The 17,837-nt window shown below is 35.7% G+C and overlaps 1 protein-coding gene across 1 annotated transcript in view; it reads right to left on the bottom strand.

Moving 5' to 3' along the window:
- Positions 1-571: 571 nt before the first annotated feature.
- Positions 572-17,837, bottom strand: part of CDH9 (cadherin 9) — a 100,385-nt gene continuing 83,119 nt past the window's right edge. The window contains exons 7-12 of the mRNA XM_032691127.1: positions 17,558-17,811; positions 16,150-16,286; positions 14,645-14,766; positions 4,652-4,769; positions 4,315-4,566; positions 572-1,559 (exon numbers count right to left, since the gene is read on the bottom strand). Coding sequence (XP_032547018.1) covers positions 1,072-1,559; positions 4,315-4,566; positions 4,652-4,769; positions 14,645-14,766; positions 16,150-16,286; positions 17,558-17,811 — 1,371 coding nt within the window. The 3' untranslated portion in view covers positions 572-1,071. The remainder of the gene's footprint in view (positions 1,560-4,314; positions 4,567-4,651; positions 4,770-14,644; positions 14,767-16,149; positions 16,287-17,557; positions 17,812-17,837) is intronic.

A 17,837-nucleotide genomic window follows, 5' to 3' on the forward strand; every position in this document is an offset into this window, starting at 1 on the left:
TTGGACTTTGGTTTTATTGCTTGGCTCACTTTCATTTAAAAGAAACTATTAGTAACATTAGATTTGTCTAATTTTCTCAAAGCCCTCCAATTTTCTCTTATTATTCCAATGAGATTAGAATACAAAAGCCTTCCTTTAATTTTGATGTTTGCTTAATTATTCATTTTTAAAAAGATATATTATAAAATTGTTTTAATATATACCAGACTAAACTTTTATACTTCTTTAAATCCTCAGACATATATTTGTTAAGTCTGCTAACTGGTCACCTGTTCATATAAGAAGTGGGAGTGAGTTTCACCATGAAACTATATTGTTGTGTCATATAGTAATACACATTGCAAATCAGAGTGCGTTTATTTATAATTACTTTCTCATATAGTTTTTCTTTTTCTACACTGCATTCCTATTACAGAGCACTCTGTCTATATCATTCTTGCACAGTACATTTTAACCACTAATCCAATATAAGGAGATGCATTAAAAAATGAAGTATTGCACAATATGCAATTTCTTTTGCTCAGACAGATTGGACAGTTCTTCACAATTAACAAAGTACGTGAGTAAGTAGTGTTTTTATAAATACTAATTTATTTAATAAAAATACAAAAATATAAATATACATATATAAAAATATTGGGATGAATCAACACACAGAAATTCTTTAACTCAAGAAATATGGCAGTAATATTAATCGATTTGAAGTATATTTTTGAGATTATGTTACAATGTAGGTGCACACTGTCCAAGATAGTAGGAAAAGTAATGCAAAGCAATTTAAAAAAATGGAGTTTCCATGTCATTATTAAAGGCACAAAAAGCCTTTTTTTTTTTCATTCTAAATAAAACCCTTTCATCTGAGGCTTCTAGGCAGAGAGGGTGAATTATAGATTTTTAAAAATCTAAATCATTCATATTCATTCACGTTGACTTATTGATTAAGCAAACCCTTACTAAGACAACACTTATTTTTTGTAAATTTTTTATTCCCAAGTAAGAGAGAGTAGGCCACTTTATCTAGTAACATAGACATGAATTCCACTAACACTGACCAGGTCACAGATTATTTTCTCAGTCTCGATCACTATCCTCTCCACCATACATATCTGCCAGTTTTTTAAACCGAGGTCCCCAGTCACTGAGGTACTCATAGTCTTGATTGCCTTCAGTGGTAAGTGACTCCAGGGAACTGAGTGAATTTGCTATGGAATCATTTCCTTCATAGGCATATGTTGCTAGTGAATCATAAGGAGGGGCAGCTGGGTCTAAATCGTTTTCCTTTAACCTTCTATGAATAAAATCTTGGACATCGATGTTTTCCCAAAGAGGTGCAGTCCGCCTTATCTGAAATATTGTTTCTGGGATGACGTCTCTTCTCATCTTACTTTCCTCCCTCGCTTCTGGATTTCTCAGTGTACCAATGTCAAAAGCCTGGGTATCTTCTTCCCCACCTCCTTCATCATTGTAGGTCACAATGTTGTCCCGAACATCATCCTTGGAGATGATCAAGGGTTCTTTCTTCCTCTGTCTCTTGAGAGCCGTAAACAAGACAACTAATACTAAAAGGGAACAAAAGATAAATGAAGAAATATGTAGTTAGCAACTAAATAAATGAGCAAATATTTTATATCGTCTGTTGAACCAGAAAATTTTTTAGGCTGAAATGGGATTTTTAGTAGGAAAATATTGATAAAAGCTGTCTCCAAGTTGAAGGTAATAAGAAAAAGTATTAATGATTTTATAGCAGTGAAAAAAGTATGCTTTTTTAAAACCTGTGAGAGCAACGATCAAAATACTATATATTTTAAATAGATATACAATTAAGCTGAAGTTAAAAAGCAGACAATGCCTTACAATATATGATCCAACTAAAGTTTGACTGTATTTTTAGTTTTGTGAAGTGCCACAGTTCTGGCAGTCACTAAGGGTGATTTCCTCAAGTATAGTTGAATCTCCTGGCAAAAGTAATTCGCACACTTGAAAGCTTGTGATTTAGGTATTCCTAAGTGTCTAATTCACTTTTAAATATGAGATCTACAGGTCCTTCTGAAAATAAGAACCTGAAGACCTTCAGCTATCAATATTATTGACAAAACCATTTCTGGCTTCAGTGACTGCAAGAATTGAAATCCAGTCTTTGCTACTGTTTCTTTTGAAAAACCTGATCCTCCTAGTTTAAGTGCTAGTTGAATGACTCTTTCTTCTGAAGAGGTGAGGATTGACACAAAAATGAACCTCTGCAAAAACAGGTGAAAAAAAATGAAGTTAAGATTTTTAAATACATTGTAATGCTATTGATTTTAGGAGGAATTCAATGCTTAAATGCATTTTAAAATCTGATCCTAGCTGCAGTAGCTGGAGTAAATAGGAGAGGCCAGAAAGACTATCTGTCAATGAGGTACAACAGTGGTTGCTAAACCATACATTACAATAGTGCTGAATGCTTTTGTTGATTCTTAGGAGCTAAGTTTTTACCCTGAGTGATTTGAGTACTGATGAATAAAATGTAAGATTGGACATGCTGTAGGTAGGGAGAAGGAAACAGAAATCTTCCACATGCCATAGAATAATGTTGTGAATATAAAGGCTGTTCTGTTCTGTTTTGGTTTGTTAGCTTTTTTTTCTTTCTATCTATACAGGAGCCACTTTTTTTCAAGCTTTCATAATGCTAGACAAGAAATAGCATTATGAGCATTACAAGAAAAGTAAGTTTAAGAACTCCAAGGACAGATCACTAAAAGGTTACTATGAAGAAGTGTCTTTCACAACCTAGTACTTAATAGGTTTCTCCTATGTTGGGCATGTTGACATCAGTCTACTATTCTAAAACACTGCACTTCATTAAAAAATTAAATAAGGTGCTGAGTATCACACTAGCTGTAGACTAACAGTTCTGTTTAGATGCTCTACAGCCATATACTTCTTTCATTTCAGATATGTCTGTAATGCTAAGTAGAGCAGGGCCTCTAACCCTGGGGCTAAAGACAGGACGTGGTCATATTTGCTCTGCATGACAATGGTCCCTGATCCTGTTCTGTCTCACGTGCTATTGATGTGATCCTAAGGCACATTTAGATTTTCTTTTTTAGTTCATTCTTTCTGTACTAAAAGGATTGCAGCTGATCAGAGCAATATTTTCACTGTGAGTGAGTAAGGGTATGCCTTTCATGTTTCATCTTTTCATGTTCTATGTTGGGGCATGACGGATGGTTTTGAAGATGCAGAGCCTGTTGACTGGTGTTAAGAACTTTGCAAGGTGAACAGCTAGGTCTGGCAGAATTGAAGCATAATTGTCTGCTGGTGGGGGTTCCCTGCAAGTTCTACTGCTCAAACTATGCCTGGGCAATGTTGCCCATTGAAAATCAGTTTGTCAGAACTCAAGTATCCTCCCTTCCCTATGCCCAACATTACAAACATAGTTCCTAGATATTGCCCCTCTCCTAATAACCTCTGTGACCCTCTGAATATTTACTGGAGGTATCTTGAATCTAGTCTAGAAACTGGGGGAAAAAAAAGTGATCTCCTTATAATTATATAAACCAATACCTGTAGCTTCTCATTGCCCCCTTGCCTAACTGTGTTTGCTACGGCAAGTGGAAGGGGTTTTCTGCAGACTTTTACTGGAAAGTTAAGATGATGGCACTTTTAAGGAGGCACTTCTCTGGTAAGCAAAACATGCAAGTTGCAATTTTTTTGTTCTTAATACCAGGGTATGAGTAGCATTTATTCTAGTTTTCTCATGTATCAATGCATTTTTCCAATGCTTCCACTCTCCAACTACCCATCTAACTTCTGTGATCACACTTTATTTAGTCAGCTGTTCTTGCTATTACTTGCAAATGATCAAAAATATCTATGTTTTTGAGCTAAACATTTCCTGAGCAGAAAAGAATACAAACCATTCACCATTTAATAGCTAGTATAATTTATATCATTTAGTCACTGCAAAACTTAACACTCAGATTAAGGAATATGATTTTAAAGTTCTGGATCTAAATGAAGATCTGATTATTGTAAAAACATTATTCAAATAAGCACGACATCTAAAACTGACCTGTATTTTCAAATTTACTTAATCTAAATAGCGCAGTCTCATTCCTTTTACATATTCTTCTGAATAGTAAGGATGACAAACAGCCCATAGTACCTCCCTCTCCCCCTCTCCCTGTTCCTTTTCCCTCTTAGACAACAGTTGGTAAAAAAAAAAAAAAAAAATGGAGAAAAAGACCATATCAGGTATGAAATATTGTTCTGTGGCTCATGTGAACAATGACCTTTGCCTAGTCAAGTAAAGATCTCATCACAGATACTTGCCTAGCAGGATAATGATGCAGAGGAGAATGGCAACCAGTGCCCCTGTACTGAGGCCGGCAGGGAGGAGCAAGGCCTCCGCACTGCAGGACTGCATGTTCCCCCGGCTGTCACAGGCACACACTCGAATGGTCAGCGTGCCCGTGCTGCTCTGGATCGGGTAGTCGTTGTCAAATATTATGATTGGTAGAAAATAGGTACTCATCTTACTACGGTTGTATCCATTTCTTCTAGTCAGAATTCCTGCTGTGTTATCTAGAACGGAAAAGTAGAATCAATAAATGTTTCTGGATTAAGTTTTATGTGATATTGAGGAGGGGATGGTACAGTCAGCGATTACCTTTGTTGTCTACAATGGAGAAGTTAGGGTGAACAGCAAATTCTGGCACCAACTCAAAGAAAAATTTGTGTCCTCGAGGAGGCTGATCTTTGTCAATTGCACTCACAGTCTGTATCAGCTATAAAGAAAAGAGTATTTTATACTATTTTAGAAATCATGTGTTTCAAACCTCTGCTTTTCATGTCCAGTAATAGTCCAATGAATCTCTATCTGAAGACATAAACGGACATCTTAAGCCAAATGTTTCCTACATAAACCAGTAGAGGTTATGGTAAATATTTTGTTTTATTATTTAAATACATAATGAAGGATGGAAAAGGATCCAGTCCTCACTGCAAAACAACCATGTGCTTTGATTTGTACTCATTATCTTGCAGTGTTACACAAACAATTCCCCTTCTGTATAAGCTGTAAACCTCCTGTGGCCTCATTGTAGCAATGATATTGTGTAAACCAGTTGTTGACTGGGTCTGATTCTCAGTCCACCTCATCTGCTCCTGGCGATAAATTGGAGTACTGCACTGGCAGGATGCTTGATTCTCCTGAGGTAATAAAAAGAGATGCTTTACTCTCTCCTAAATTGAAAGCTCTTACTGTGGAACTTAATAGCTGCCCTAACAAGGCCACTCAAGCCCGGCTGGGAATGAGTGATAAATGTAGCAGTACAGGGTGAGAGCAGAGAGGACTAAAAAAAAGAAGCCACAGCAGTACCTCTGAATTGCACAAGCTTTTCTGTTGCATCAAAATGTGCAAATATGTGTACTCTACTCATGTGTGTATAGGCATGCATATGCACTAGTAATTTGACTCTTTTTCTGCTTTCTCTGTCTATCTGGACTGATAGATAGATTCTAAGGGAAACAGATCCAGAACTGAGGAAGGAGAAACTGCCTGGGAGTAGCTGTGGTTTATGAGCGGACTTGCAACAGTTAAAATGCCACACTACATGAGTCACAGTAATGCCAGTAAGCCGTATAAATAAATGATTGTTCTATCCTTTGCCCTTCTTGATGGGTATCACACTAGAGAGTAGCCCCTAGTCCACCTTGGCTTGCAAGGACATGTTTGGGTTCAGTAACAAGATGACAAAACTTCATGGCATAAGACCAAGGAGTAAGTCTCAACTGAGGATGCTTTAACTCAGTAGAGGTGCATTCCTGTGATACCTAAACTTAAAGGCAGAATGAGTTTGTTTCTTTCAAAGCTACAAGAGAGTCAATGACTTCTTGAGTTTTCAGGTATTTCCATTGCACAGGTTGTCTTGAAATCCCGCAGACATCAAAACAACTTTTTATCAAAGACTTTGTTTTTTGTTTTTCTTTTATTTCCACAGAAGGCGCAGCATGACTTCTTCAAGAAATACAGTAGTTGACAAGTAGCACTGATACAATCTTTAAGGAATTACTTTTACTTATGTACTTTGAACACCAGCTTGAGTAGGACTTGAGGATACAGTTAAATTTTGGAGGGTATTTAGTATCTCACAGAATGGAACACTATTTTAGGCAAACATATTTATAGGGTTACAAAATATAATAAAGCATTTTTATTACTGTAACATTCAGAAACATGCTGCTGCTAAGGTGCTGTACTGCATCATGGGTATTCAACCCATTTTTTTCTAGTTAACTTTGGAATAATTTTATTACAGCTAGTAATATTAAGGTGCAATTAAAACAAACATAACACAAAAACAGTAAAGAGGTCTGAGTTTAGCTTGTTCAACTCCTAGCAACTCCTTCTAAAACAACCACAACACTTTTCTTTTTATAATTTCTTTTTATTTTTGAGGCATATCGAGGAACTTGAAAGGTAATTTGTGAGCATCAGCCTTGCACAAAAGGATGTGACTATATTGAAAGCAGGATTAGGCAGTTTCTAAGTGCTATTAGAATAATAAGTACATGTTAAGATCACTTTTAAAGCACTTAAAGATCATTGTTCTTTAAATCATTATTTTTTCCCAAGATTACTCAAATTCTCATTTATGGTTAAGTACCTTGTTCAGTATGTTTCTGAGTCTCTGTTTATACCAACATTTTTCCAATGTCCCATTGCTTTGATCTTTGCTGTAATCTACCTCTGAGACCATTAGTACAGCAAGCAAGAAAAAGGATTGGACTTAATTTTAGTTTTACAATGTTTAATAATAGTGTTAACAAAAAAAAAAAAAACAGAGAGAAGAGAGAATAAGTGACATTATTTGTGCAGTTACCTGCTGGAAAACCTAAGGAGAAAATACCCAAATCCTCATGTAATAACCACCAAAAATTACAATTTAGTATCTTGGGGCTTTTTGAGATGCAATCAGTGGGGTATTTGTAAGATCTGGATTTGATTCTCTTCATGTGCAAATCACATGGAGAAGCACAATTGTATGAGGCATAGAGGAACCTAATTGCAATGAAATATTATTGTTGAGGGTAAGGCAGAAGAAGAAATAAAAAAACCCCAACCTTATTACCTGTTCTAACTGTTGGGTTCATAAATTGAGAACCAACTGTTCTTCTACCAGAAAAGATGGGAGAATAAAAGAACAATGAGAACAGATGATTGCACGTGAATTGTGTTAAATGATGAATAGGTGAAAGGAAATTAGAAATTTTATCTAATTAAGGATTTTTTTTTTTTCAGTTATACAGCTGTAAATAACAGAGAATGATGTCAATGATAATTTCTGCAGAAATGAAACAAATCTGGCTATTTTTAAGTATCACATTTATATGAATAAATTTAGTGTTTTGTGTACATTTTGTAATTTCATGTTGGAAATATATTTAGATACAGTTATGGACATTGAATTATGATTGCTCTTCACCATGGCTTCAGAGAAAGATCTCTGATGCTGTAAGATTTATGAGAGAAGACTTATTTCAAGAAAATTACTTTTACCGGAATATATTTCAAGAGTATCAGGCTTAGAGAAGATAAAAAGCATTCCCATTCTTTTCTTTCTTTCATACTTTCCTGTGCAAATGAGCACACTTTAGAAAATACAGCATTATTGTCACTATTTTTTTGACAGCTGCCTATGCATGTGCATGTGCATGTGAACTCCTGTATGTTTTAAGAAACAGTGTCATACTCTTGAGTGGATCTTATTCGATGGATTCAAGTTTTTAGAGGTTGTTTTTCTTTGAGGGTAATGAAAATTTAAACATAAGCATTGACATAAACTTTTCTCTTTGCATTCAGAACAAGGTGTTGGTAGCAGTTTGACAATGTAAAATGTGTTGTGAATTAGGAATTATTCTCAATGGAAACATTTCTCGAAGATCTTGGGACTAGTGCTGTTTAGCCATGATTTTTACTGGTGCTCTGACAAAGACCAGTGTCTTGGGACAGATGCTCTTTAATATCTTTGTCATGACAGACAGCAAGATAGAGTGCATCTTCAGCAAGTTTGCAGATGACATGAAGCTGAGTAGTGCAACTGACACAGCAGAAGGAAGAGATCCCATCCAGAGGGACCTGGAAAACTTGAGAAGTGGACCTACAAGAATCTCATGAAGTTCAACAAGTCCAAGTGTAAAGTGCTGCACCTGGGCTAGGGCAATCCCAGATATGAGTACAGACTGGGAGAAGAACTCATTGAGAGCAGTCCTGCAGAGAAGGACTTGGGGGTTCTGATGGAAAAAAGCTGGATATGACCCAGTAGTGTGCACTTGCAGCACAGAAGACCAAGTGTGTCCTGGGCTCATCAAAAGTTGTGTGGTCAGCAGATCAAGGGAGTTGATTCTACTGCTCTACTCTGCCCTTGAGAGACTCCACTTGGAGAACTGCATCTATGTCTGGCGTCCTCAGCACAAGAGAGATGTGGGTCTATTAAAGTGAGTCCAGAGGAGGGAAACAAAGATGATCAGGGATCTGGAGCACCTCTCCTATGAAGACAGGATGAGATAGCAAAATTGTTGAGCCTGGAGAAGATAAGGCTCTGGAGTGAAATTATTGTGGTTCTCCAGTACCTAAAGGGGGTTTATAAAAAAGAGGGAGTCTGACTTCTCTACACAGGTAGGCAGTGATAGGACAAGAGGGAATGGTTTTAAACTAAAAAAGGAGAGATTTAGATTAGACATTGGAAAATAATTCTTTACTCAAAGAATAGTGAGGCACCAAAACAGGTTGCTCAGAGACACTGTGAATGGTCCATCCCTGGAAGTGTTCCAAGCTGGGTTGGATGGGGCCCTGAGTAACCCAACCAGTCTGGTGGGTGACATTCCTGACCATGGCCAAGAGGGTTGGAACTAAATAAACTTTAAGGTCCTTTCCAATCCAAATCATTACATGATTCTATGATTCCATTATTCTGTTTATTTCTTTCATGATGAAGACAGAGATTCTGTTAAAGGGTTTGGACCTGTTTCCCTTTTTTTTTTTTTTTTTTTTTTTTCCAAACATGGCAAATGTTCAATTATAATACTGTTTTTTACTGTTGTTTTGTTGTTGTTTTTTTCTCCTGGATGCTGTGTTTTTAAGGCCATGACTTTACATCACAGTCAAAATTGTGACAGTCAGTCTAGTTTATAGTTATTCATACTCATGTCTGAAAAAGTGATTGGGGCTGAATACACAGCCTAGTAACAGATTTCTTATGTGTACCTGATACATCCTTAGACAAAGGCTACTCTCTAGTTTTCTTCAAGTTGTTTAAAAGAGAAAAAGCAAGTAAAAGCTAGGTGGGGGAATTCTGAAATAGGAAGGTTCACTTTGCACATCAGAGCATGCTTTTAGTGCTCCTGAGGCTGCATTTGTGGATGCAGAGACCTGCACAAGTGGAAGACTTGGGTCATGAGCTAAGCCTTGGGAATACCTTTAAAAGGAATATAGGAACCATAAGGAAATGTTAAGATAATAGTGCATTTTTAACAGTACAGAGGTCGGCGACAGCTAGTCACATTTTAGATGGGCTTTCAGCCTGTGCTGGCTTGGCATGTCATGCAAATAAATGACAGTTGCACATTGGGTCCAGGGTATACACTTAAACATGCAGCCATATGCTTCGTAAAGATTCTTGAAAAATTCACTGAAGAAAGATGAACAAGATGAAGTCCATGGGTGGACAGATACGATGTATTTTCAGGTTAAACACTTTAATTAATAAAACAAAATCTGAGACAAATAGAATGTACACAACTAAATCTGCTGCTACTCCTTTTCAAAACAGCAACATGTTTGTGGTTGCTGTCTGGTATTTAAGCCTTCTTTTTTTTTTTTTTTTTCAAAATTCCTTATTTTGAAATTCCCTGTAAGACAGTGAAAAATAATTTAAAGATGGTCAGTGTTGTAGACAGTACCTTCTGAAGTATTAAAATAATATCATTACCACATAACATAAAAGTTGTACTTCTAGTCACAAAGAAGTAAGACCACTGGAGACAGTAGTTGCTAAGCTAGAGATACAGTAACAGCTGCTGAATTTTGTTGTTTCTGTATGCAACTGTAGAGTTGCAGAATCTAGGCTTTTAATCCACTTGAATCTTTTGGGCTTTCATTCTTGTTATATTATTCTCTTAGTTAAATCTAGTTATTGTACAACAGACATATTGTCTAATGTCACTTATCTACTTTCAGCTGTTTCAGAGATTAGACTTAAAAATACTACTAGGCATTTAAGGAAGGAATGTTGGGGGAATTTTAACATTTGTTTTTGTCTAACATTTTTCAGAAGTGGTATAGAAGAGAAAAGAACAAATTCTAGACCTCAGCACACTGGTTTTGTCATTCTTGAAAGTAATCAATCTTGTTTTCAGCTGCAAGTGTTTTTCTAGGAATCTGAAAAGATGTCACTAGTTTGTCTGCAATAAACTATGGGGAAAAATATGGTGAGAGAGACTGTGTTTTGGACAATCATGAGAACACAGTAGTGTGCAAATATTATTGGGGAACGGTGGAAGAACAGCTTTGTGTTTCTCCTGTCCTTTCTTTCCCTTGCTTCTTTTTCCTGCCTGTATGATCTAGTAGGGCCAATCCCTAACTAATCTTGAATGTAACAATTAGTAAACAAACAGCATAGTGTAAATGTGAGGGAGGAAGATTCTGTAGAATGTTTTAAGTAGCTACATTTCTCTAAGAGTGAAGCAATGTGATGATTCATAGAAGTGTTTCAAGATCAATCCAGCTGTCACTGGATGTCCATCTTGTCATTATGCGGCTTGAGTGATCACACATGAACAAACACAATTCTAGGATATACACCTGTAAGCTCCTAGCTGCAGAAAACAGCCTCCATCACATGTGCACAAGCTAGAATACATGCCTGCCACTTAACAAAGCTTCATGTTGAGTAAAGCAAAGCAGTTTGGTTTTCAGATATTAGCTCTGTTCCAGAAATTTGTTGGCAGTTTTAAAGCAGGACTGAATGCTTATCAGGAGTTGGAAAACTCTCTCTTGCAGTTCAATTCTTACTTCAAAAGAGAGACAGATTGTTACATGGGTCTCTTACTAAATCAAGCCAATAGGTGTCTACCTAGAGCAGCAGCTACAATGTATAAACAAGTCATGACTCATAATTATCAGTGGCCACATGAGAAAAAGTGATCTCTATCTTTAGAAGTCTGCTCTATCTTTAGAAGAGAGGGAGGGTATGGAGAGTAATGAAATGAAAAATCAGCCAGCTCTCTGAAGGAGGAAACAAACTTTCTCCATTCTGATGTCTGAGAGCCTCTGAATGGCAGGAAAGAATATAGCATCAGTGGGAAAAAAATAAAAAAAAGTAAAAAAAAAGTGACCCAGGTTATTTTCTTCAATATTATTATGGGTGGATGTTGAAATTAGCCAACTTTTTTACCAACAAATTGTTCAGTTAAATGAGTCTCCTTTTCAAGTAAATTTTCCTGGTTTCCATGGAGAGGACTCATCCTCTAATCCAGCTAAAAAGACCCAATTAATTCCTGTGACAAGGCCATGAGAGAACTTTTACCAGAGCCTTCCCCACAACAGTCCCTGGAGCTCCAGCATGCCATTAAAGGATTAGGGATTTCTAAATTGAATGAGAGGAAGGCTGCTTCATACTTTTCTTTAGCCTGTGTACTAGCCCGTGGAACGAGATTCACATGGTGACAAATGTGTTCCAGCCTAGTGAACACAGTTTTTTATTAACCTTTAGTGATAATGTTTCTCCCCAGTCATACCATTGTTGTTTGGAGGCAAAAGAGGAGGAGAGACTCTGCAGGATTTCCTTTCCTCTGACCCTCCTAAGGCTACCTGAAAAACACGAGTGCAGCCTCTAATATCTACTGATGTTGCAAATAAGTAATGTCACTTGCTAGCAGAGAGCAATGTTTGATCAGTCTGACTGCTTCCTGATGCCCCTGAGATTTAGAGAGCAGTGTGATTAATAAAAAAATGTGTAGTTAAAAAAATAAATTTAGAAATTAACTAAATATATTTATGTTCTCAGTCTGTCTCTTCTGCTATGTGCATCAGATGTAGAAGCAGTGCTGTGATGTGTCAGGAAGCAGCAATGTTTCTAATAAGACGGCTGGTTTAGGTGATCTCCAAAATAAGGTGGAGCAGTACTAAATGAACACATGATTCCATATCTTTCTTGTATTGTAGGGGACTGCTAGACACAAGCAATACAGGCCATCTGGAACTTAGCATCCTTGACCAAAATATTCAAGTTTCTATCTCTATACTTGTTATTTTTAAGCACCAAAATAAAAGTAGTCTCACGTACTAAAGGTAGTCAACTATCTGTAAATGTCCATACCTGTATTCAAGGTGCCTGTCTTGAGGAACTCAACTATTAATAAATAGAAAACAATCTGGCTCTGTCATTTTTCTGTAGCTACACTTGGTGCATACTGTCTTTCTAGTAGTTTTGTGGGGTTTTCCAGTGAGGGAAAGTAATTGCTGAAATTATGTTGGTAAACTAGATGTACGGGAGGTCTGAACAACAGTATGCCTGTTGTATGGGTCTCTGTCATCTCTGTTTTTAGGAAAACACAGAATTTACCAGAAAGGTAAATGAAATGTCATACATTAATGGATATTTCATCAAATATGCCAGACTAGATGGAAATGGACTTAAGGAAACTGACAGGCAATATGCCTGGGTTGAACTTCTTCAAATATATAAAAAAAGCTGTGTTTGCTGCTTGATAAAATTGCACAAGAATAATTTCAATAAAATCTTCATTTGTAAGCTTTAGAAAAAAATGTTTTTGTAATGCAATTAAAATACATGACTCACTTTTCTAACTGTCATTATACTGAGATTTTAAGATTTATTTGCTTCAGTTTCATCTTCTGCAATGACACTGATACACAGACAGAATTTAGGTTCTATGATATCTGTTTGAAATTAATGGATAGAGTTCTCTGAATGTATTCCACCTGGAAAAACAGCTTATAAATCATAAACCAAAACAATATTGTTAGAATAACCAAAAGTTTAGGGAATTTTTGTACATTCTTAAACTATATTTTTGCAGTGACAATTTAAGTCGCTGGTTAGGACAGAATGTTATGATCATAAACCTTAGTTGTTTTGAAAAGTGCTCTTTGCTCATTTTTCTGATATTATAGTTCCTTCCACTTTTCTAATTTAATTCATCACTGCCTTTGATATGTATATTCATCTATTTATGTCATTTGTATGAAAAATAGTAAAACTTTCTTAAAAAATAGTTAAAATAATGGTCAAGTACCATTAAAGCCAAGTAATTTTAATCCAGCTATCCTCTGTCATTCTAACTATAATAAATAGAATTGAATGCAGTCTACAATAATCTACTGTATCCTCTTTTTCTCCTTTTTTTCCCTTTTTCTATCTGTTAAACTATTCATAAAACATCATTTGAATTGCAACTGGTAAATTATGTGTTCTTTCTCTGTACAGAGTTCTCAGTACCTGAAATTCTAGACTCATCTCAAGTACCATCTATGCTACTTTCAGTAGAGCCTCTGAAACTACGTTAAATACAATAGTGGGCAGGAACAAAGGTAAAACATAAGCATGCTATGCTTCCTGATGTGTATCCATATCCACCATCTTTGTAAAGTCTTTGAATGTTGCATGGTCACTGTGCTCTAAAAACAAAATATTATACACATACTGTCTGTGAAGTCAGCCAGCTTTTTTTGGATGATGACAGAATAAAATTAGTGAGACATGAGGATAGACCTAAACCGACCTTAGGGTTCCAACTTGGACTTTCTTTGCTAGAGTAGGAACACACTCACATTTGTGCTGGCAAAAATAATGATCTCAATATTTTTCTTCCTGTCAAGAATGGATCAGTCCAGACAAGAGGCTCATGTATGGTCTTAGGCCTATTCTTGAAAGATAATCTTGAGGTCATAATAACATATATCTTTCTTCACAGGATTTAAAACTGAAAGACTGACTGACATTACCATAAACAGACGATGTTGTAACATCAGTAATATTAAGAGATTTCTGTAATACACTGGCTCTGAGTTCTGTTGGTCTGTCTACTTACTCAAATCCAATTATGAGATTGTTTATAAAGGGATATATATGAGCTTTGACCAGATTCAACACAATACCAAACTGGGTTTCAACTTACAGTGGAAGCAGCTGCATTGCCTTTTATTTTTGTATGAGTTTATTTTTCACATCTTCTTTTCTGAGGTATAATAAAGATTTCCTGTTTTGTGTACTTGAAGTTGTGGCTACATTAACTAAGGCTTTGATAAAAATCCAGAAAGATATTGAATTATAAAACAGTGTAAAGGATTTTATAGCGTTATGCACAACTTTTTCCCAAAAATATGTTTTGATACTAGAAAAGGAAAGCCACCTAAAACTATCATTTTTTATTATATTCTGTGTTATTACACTATGGTATTATTCTTCATCTTTTATCTCCTCCTTTTTTGAACCAAACGGTATTTTCTGTATAAGATAAGAAATAAAGAGGCCAGGTTATTTTGCAGCTGCTCAAATTAACATATGTTGAAGTATCCATGATGGCATTCCAGGATAGTTTCATTGCAAGTTCTTCAGTAACATAAGCATTGGTTTACCTGTCCTGCTTTTGCATTTTCACAAACAAATGTTTCATAGTAGTTGGCAAACTCTGGTGCATGATCATTTATGTCTAAAATCCGGATGAAGACAGGTATCTGGCTACTTTGTTTAGGATTATCTGGAAAAAGAAAATTATTTATATTACAATACAAAGAGGAATGTCTGTGAAAATAGTCCAATACATTTTTTCCAACAGACATTAGAAATGTTCATTTTTATTATACTAAAACTATTATGTTTCATTTTCTACTGATGTACAATCCGTTTATATAAAAGCCCTATTTATACCTGAAAAAAATTTTTATTATGGTATGTATGATTTGAAATAATATAAAGTATACTTAAATGGATTCGCATTAAAAACAGGTGACGGAGTTATTGTTGCTTTGTATTCCATACATCAGTACAGCAAATGATTCATTGCAAAAGTTGTTTCACGGGGTCGAGCTGTCAAGAACACTTACTTTTTCAAATCAATAAAGCAGTAAAACAGTGTCAGTCAACAACGACAACACAAACACACACACAAAACCACAAAAAACCCCCCAACAAAAAGTTGTCCTTTCTCCCCAAAACGTAAAAAACAAAACAATAAAAGGAGATAGGTAAGATGTGATCAATCACTCCTCACAAATTTGACCTCCAATCTCAAGCTGTTGCCAGAAAAGGTTCTCACACTACACATATCAAAAATGGAGAACGTTTGACCAAAAAATGAAAAGAATTTATGAGGAAAAGATATCAGTGTTTCTGAAAATGGGGATAGGATTCATCTCTCCATATTACCTAAATCCCAAGCTGTTAAGCACACTGACTCCTAGGGAATCTATACAGAGAATGAAGTAAGGGAGAAAAGTTGTTCACTAAAATTAGTGTCTCTGTTTCCCCTTTGATTACTGTTGCCTGGAAAAAAAGTAGGCAAGAGACATCCATATCTATGAGTGCCTAGTAGAATAGTAAGGAATCCAAGTGAAAGACTAAGGCCTAAGGTTTGCTTCAGAAGTGGAGGGAAAGAATTTTCCTTGGCTTCAAACAAAACCAGTTTCTGAAATAAGTTAAAGTAGTTGAGGTAAAGCATAACTTCTTCCCATTTACAGTGGCCATTCTGACAATGTATTGTTGGTATGTCATGGACAATTTTTTATTTTTTTTTTCCAATGATTTTCCCAAAGACTTAACTTGGGTCAGAGCCAGTGCATCACACTTGCACCAAATTATTGTCTGTGAATTATCAGAGAACCAGTTAACTTGTCACATATATATATATATATAGTACATGGTTTTGTTGAGCCTGAGAATTCCAAATTATCTTTTCAAAAATGGGCAAAACCAATCTTAAAGTAATAAATTGAAATCTTAGATGTGCATTTAAAGTTGCTCTGTATATTGATAATATCCAAATAATAGCAAAAGTAATGAAACAAATAAGTCATAGATACTATAGAATTTAATTCTTTTCTCAATTCTAATATTCCTCTGAGATAAATTTTCTTCAACTTACTGATTTCAGTTGCTATGACAGTGATGTTGTGCCAGGGAGTTTCTTCTCGGTCAAGTGGCTTTGAGATGAATAAGGATCCATTTCCTGAATAGATGTTGAATATTCTGTCAAGGTCAGTGTGTCGATCCACAGAATATCTGTCAAGATACAGTAGAACTGAGCATTACTTTCTCCTGTTGCAGTCTCCAGTTTAGCTTACAGCCATCTCTAAAAGTTTTCTAATTTTAACTGTGGTTAATCAAGAATGTTTTCTTAACAAGTAACCTAACCCTTCCTGTAGCTACCTACATGCTACAAATAGCGAGAAACAAGTTTTTAAGACTAACGAGCAGGAGGAAGAGCAAATTATTATGTGGGCGGTTTGTAGATCGATACCGGAACTTACATTTCAGCTCATAAAGTGAATTCTGAAATAACAACTAAAAGCAGATATTTTTAGATAAGATTTTATGCAAATCAATTGTCTCTTAGAGAACTCTGTCACCAAAGGACACATATTGCAGATATAAGTATCAATTTTTAAAATAATATTTTTGGGGTGTCACAAGGACAATCAAACTCACCAGAAAAATCTTCATGTTAGTTGCTGTTTCAGATGAAATTTCTTAAAATCTTGTTTTATGATTCTTGCTTTTGCTTTGTTCTTACCCAGCAAAGAAAAACTTATTTTACAGGTGTTTTTTAATTAGCCTACTAGTTACAAGTCACTATCAAGTTAGATTGAGATATTATACATAGTTTACTTTAAAATATTTTATTCTCTTCCTCCTCTCACACTTCCCACCTCAACGTGTTCTTCTACAAGATACAAAAGGTTTGTTCAGAAATGCAGAGATCAGGTTTCATAATCACTTACATGGTAGATACACAAATTTAAGTGCTGTATTTGTCACTGCAGATAATAATAGCAGAGGGGTAACAATTACAGAAATTTCACAGTGCTGAACCCTCACCTCTAATTGTTATGACTTTCTAGCAATTGTTTCTTATTCAATATACTGTGATCATTAAATTGTTAAGCTATAGAACATGGTAGACAATATTATGTACAGAAGGCTGACTGCTATCAAGCTTCAAGGAACATAGAAATACACAATTTTGAGTTTTTACCTGATATAAAACATAACTTTATGAACAGTTTGGTGAAAGTACTAGAACATACCAACAGTTAAATGCTGACCTCTCCTTTCTTTTTACCTAGTACCTATAGGCTATTCTTCGAAAGCATTGTCTACACTGTTGATTGTGTTAATTGCATTTGTCTTCACAAGCTCCACAGCTCTCTGTTTGACACTTTTCAAGAGACCACATGTGCTTAGTTAGTCTCCTAATACATTTCACTCTCATCACTCTCAGTGCATGAGACTTGTCCCACATCCAAAGCATTTTATATTGTGTAAAGGCTTACTTTATTGCATTCTTTGCTATATCTGGATCTTGGGCTACAACTTGCCCAATAATGCTTCCTTCCCTGGCATCTTCATCTACCTCTATTAAATACCAGGGTCTGCTGAACACTGGAGGTTCATCAGTGTCTTCAATAGAAATTTTGACCAAAGCCGTGTCTTTGAATGGCCCCAGCTGAAGAAAACGAGGATCAGGATGAGCATTGGTTGCTTCCACTCTTAAGGTATATAGCACCTTGTTTTCAAAATCCAGATGCTGAGGATCAAATAATAATAATAAAG

The sequence above is a fragment of the Chiroxiphia lanceolata genome, chromosome 1, assembly GCF_009829145.1.
Source record: "Chiroxiphia lanceolata isolate bChiLan1 chromosome 1, bChiLan1.pri, whole genome shotgun sequence".
NCBI classification, from domain to species: domain Eukaryota; kingdom Metazoa; phylum Chordata; class Aves; order Passeriformes; family Pipridae; genus Chiroxiphia; species Chiroxiphia lanceolata.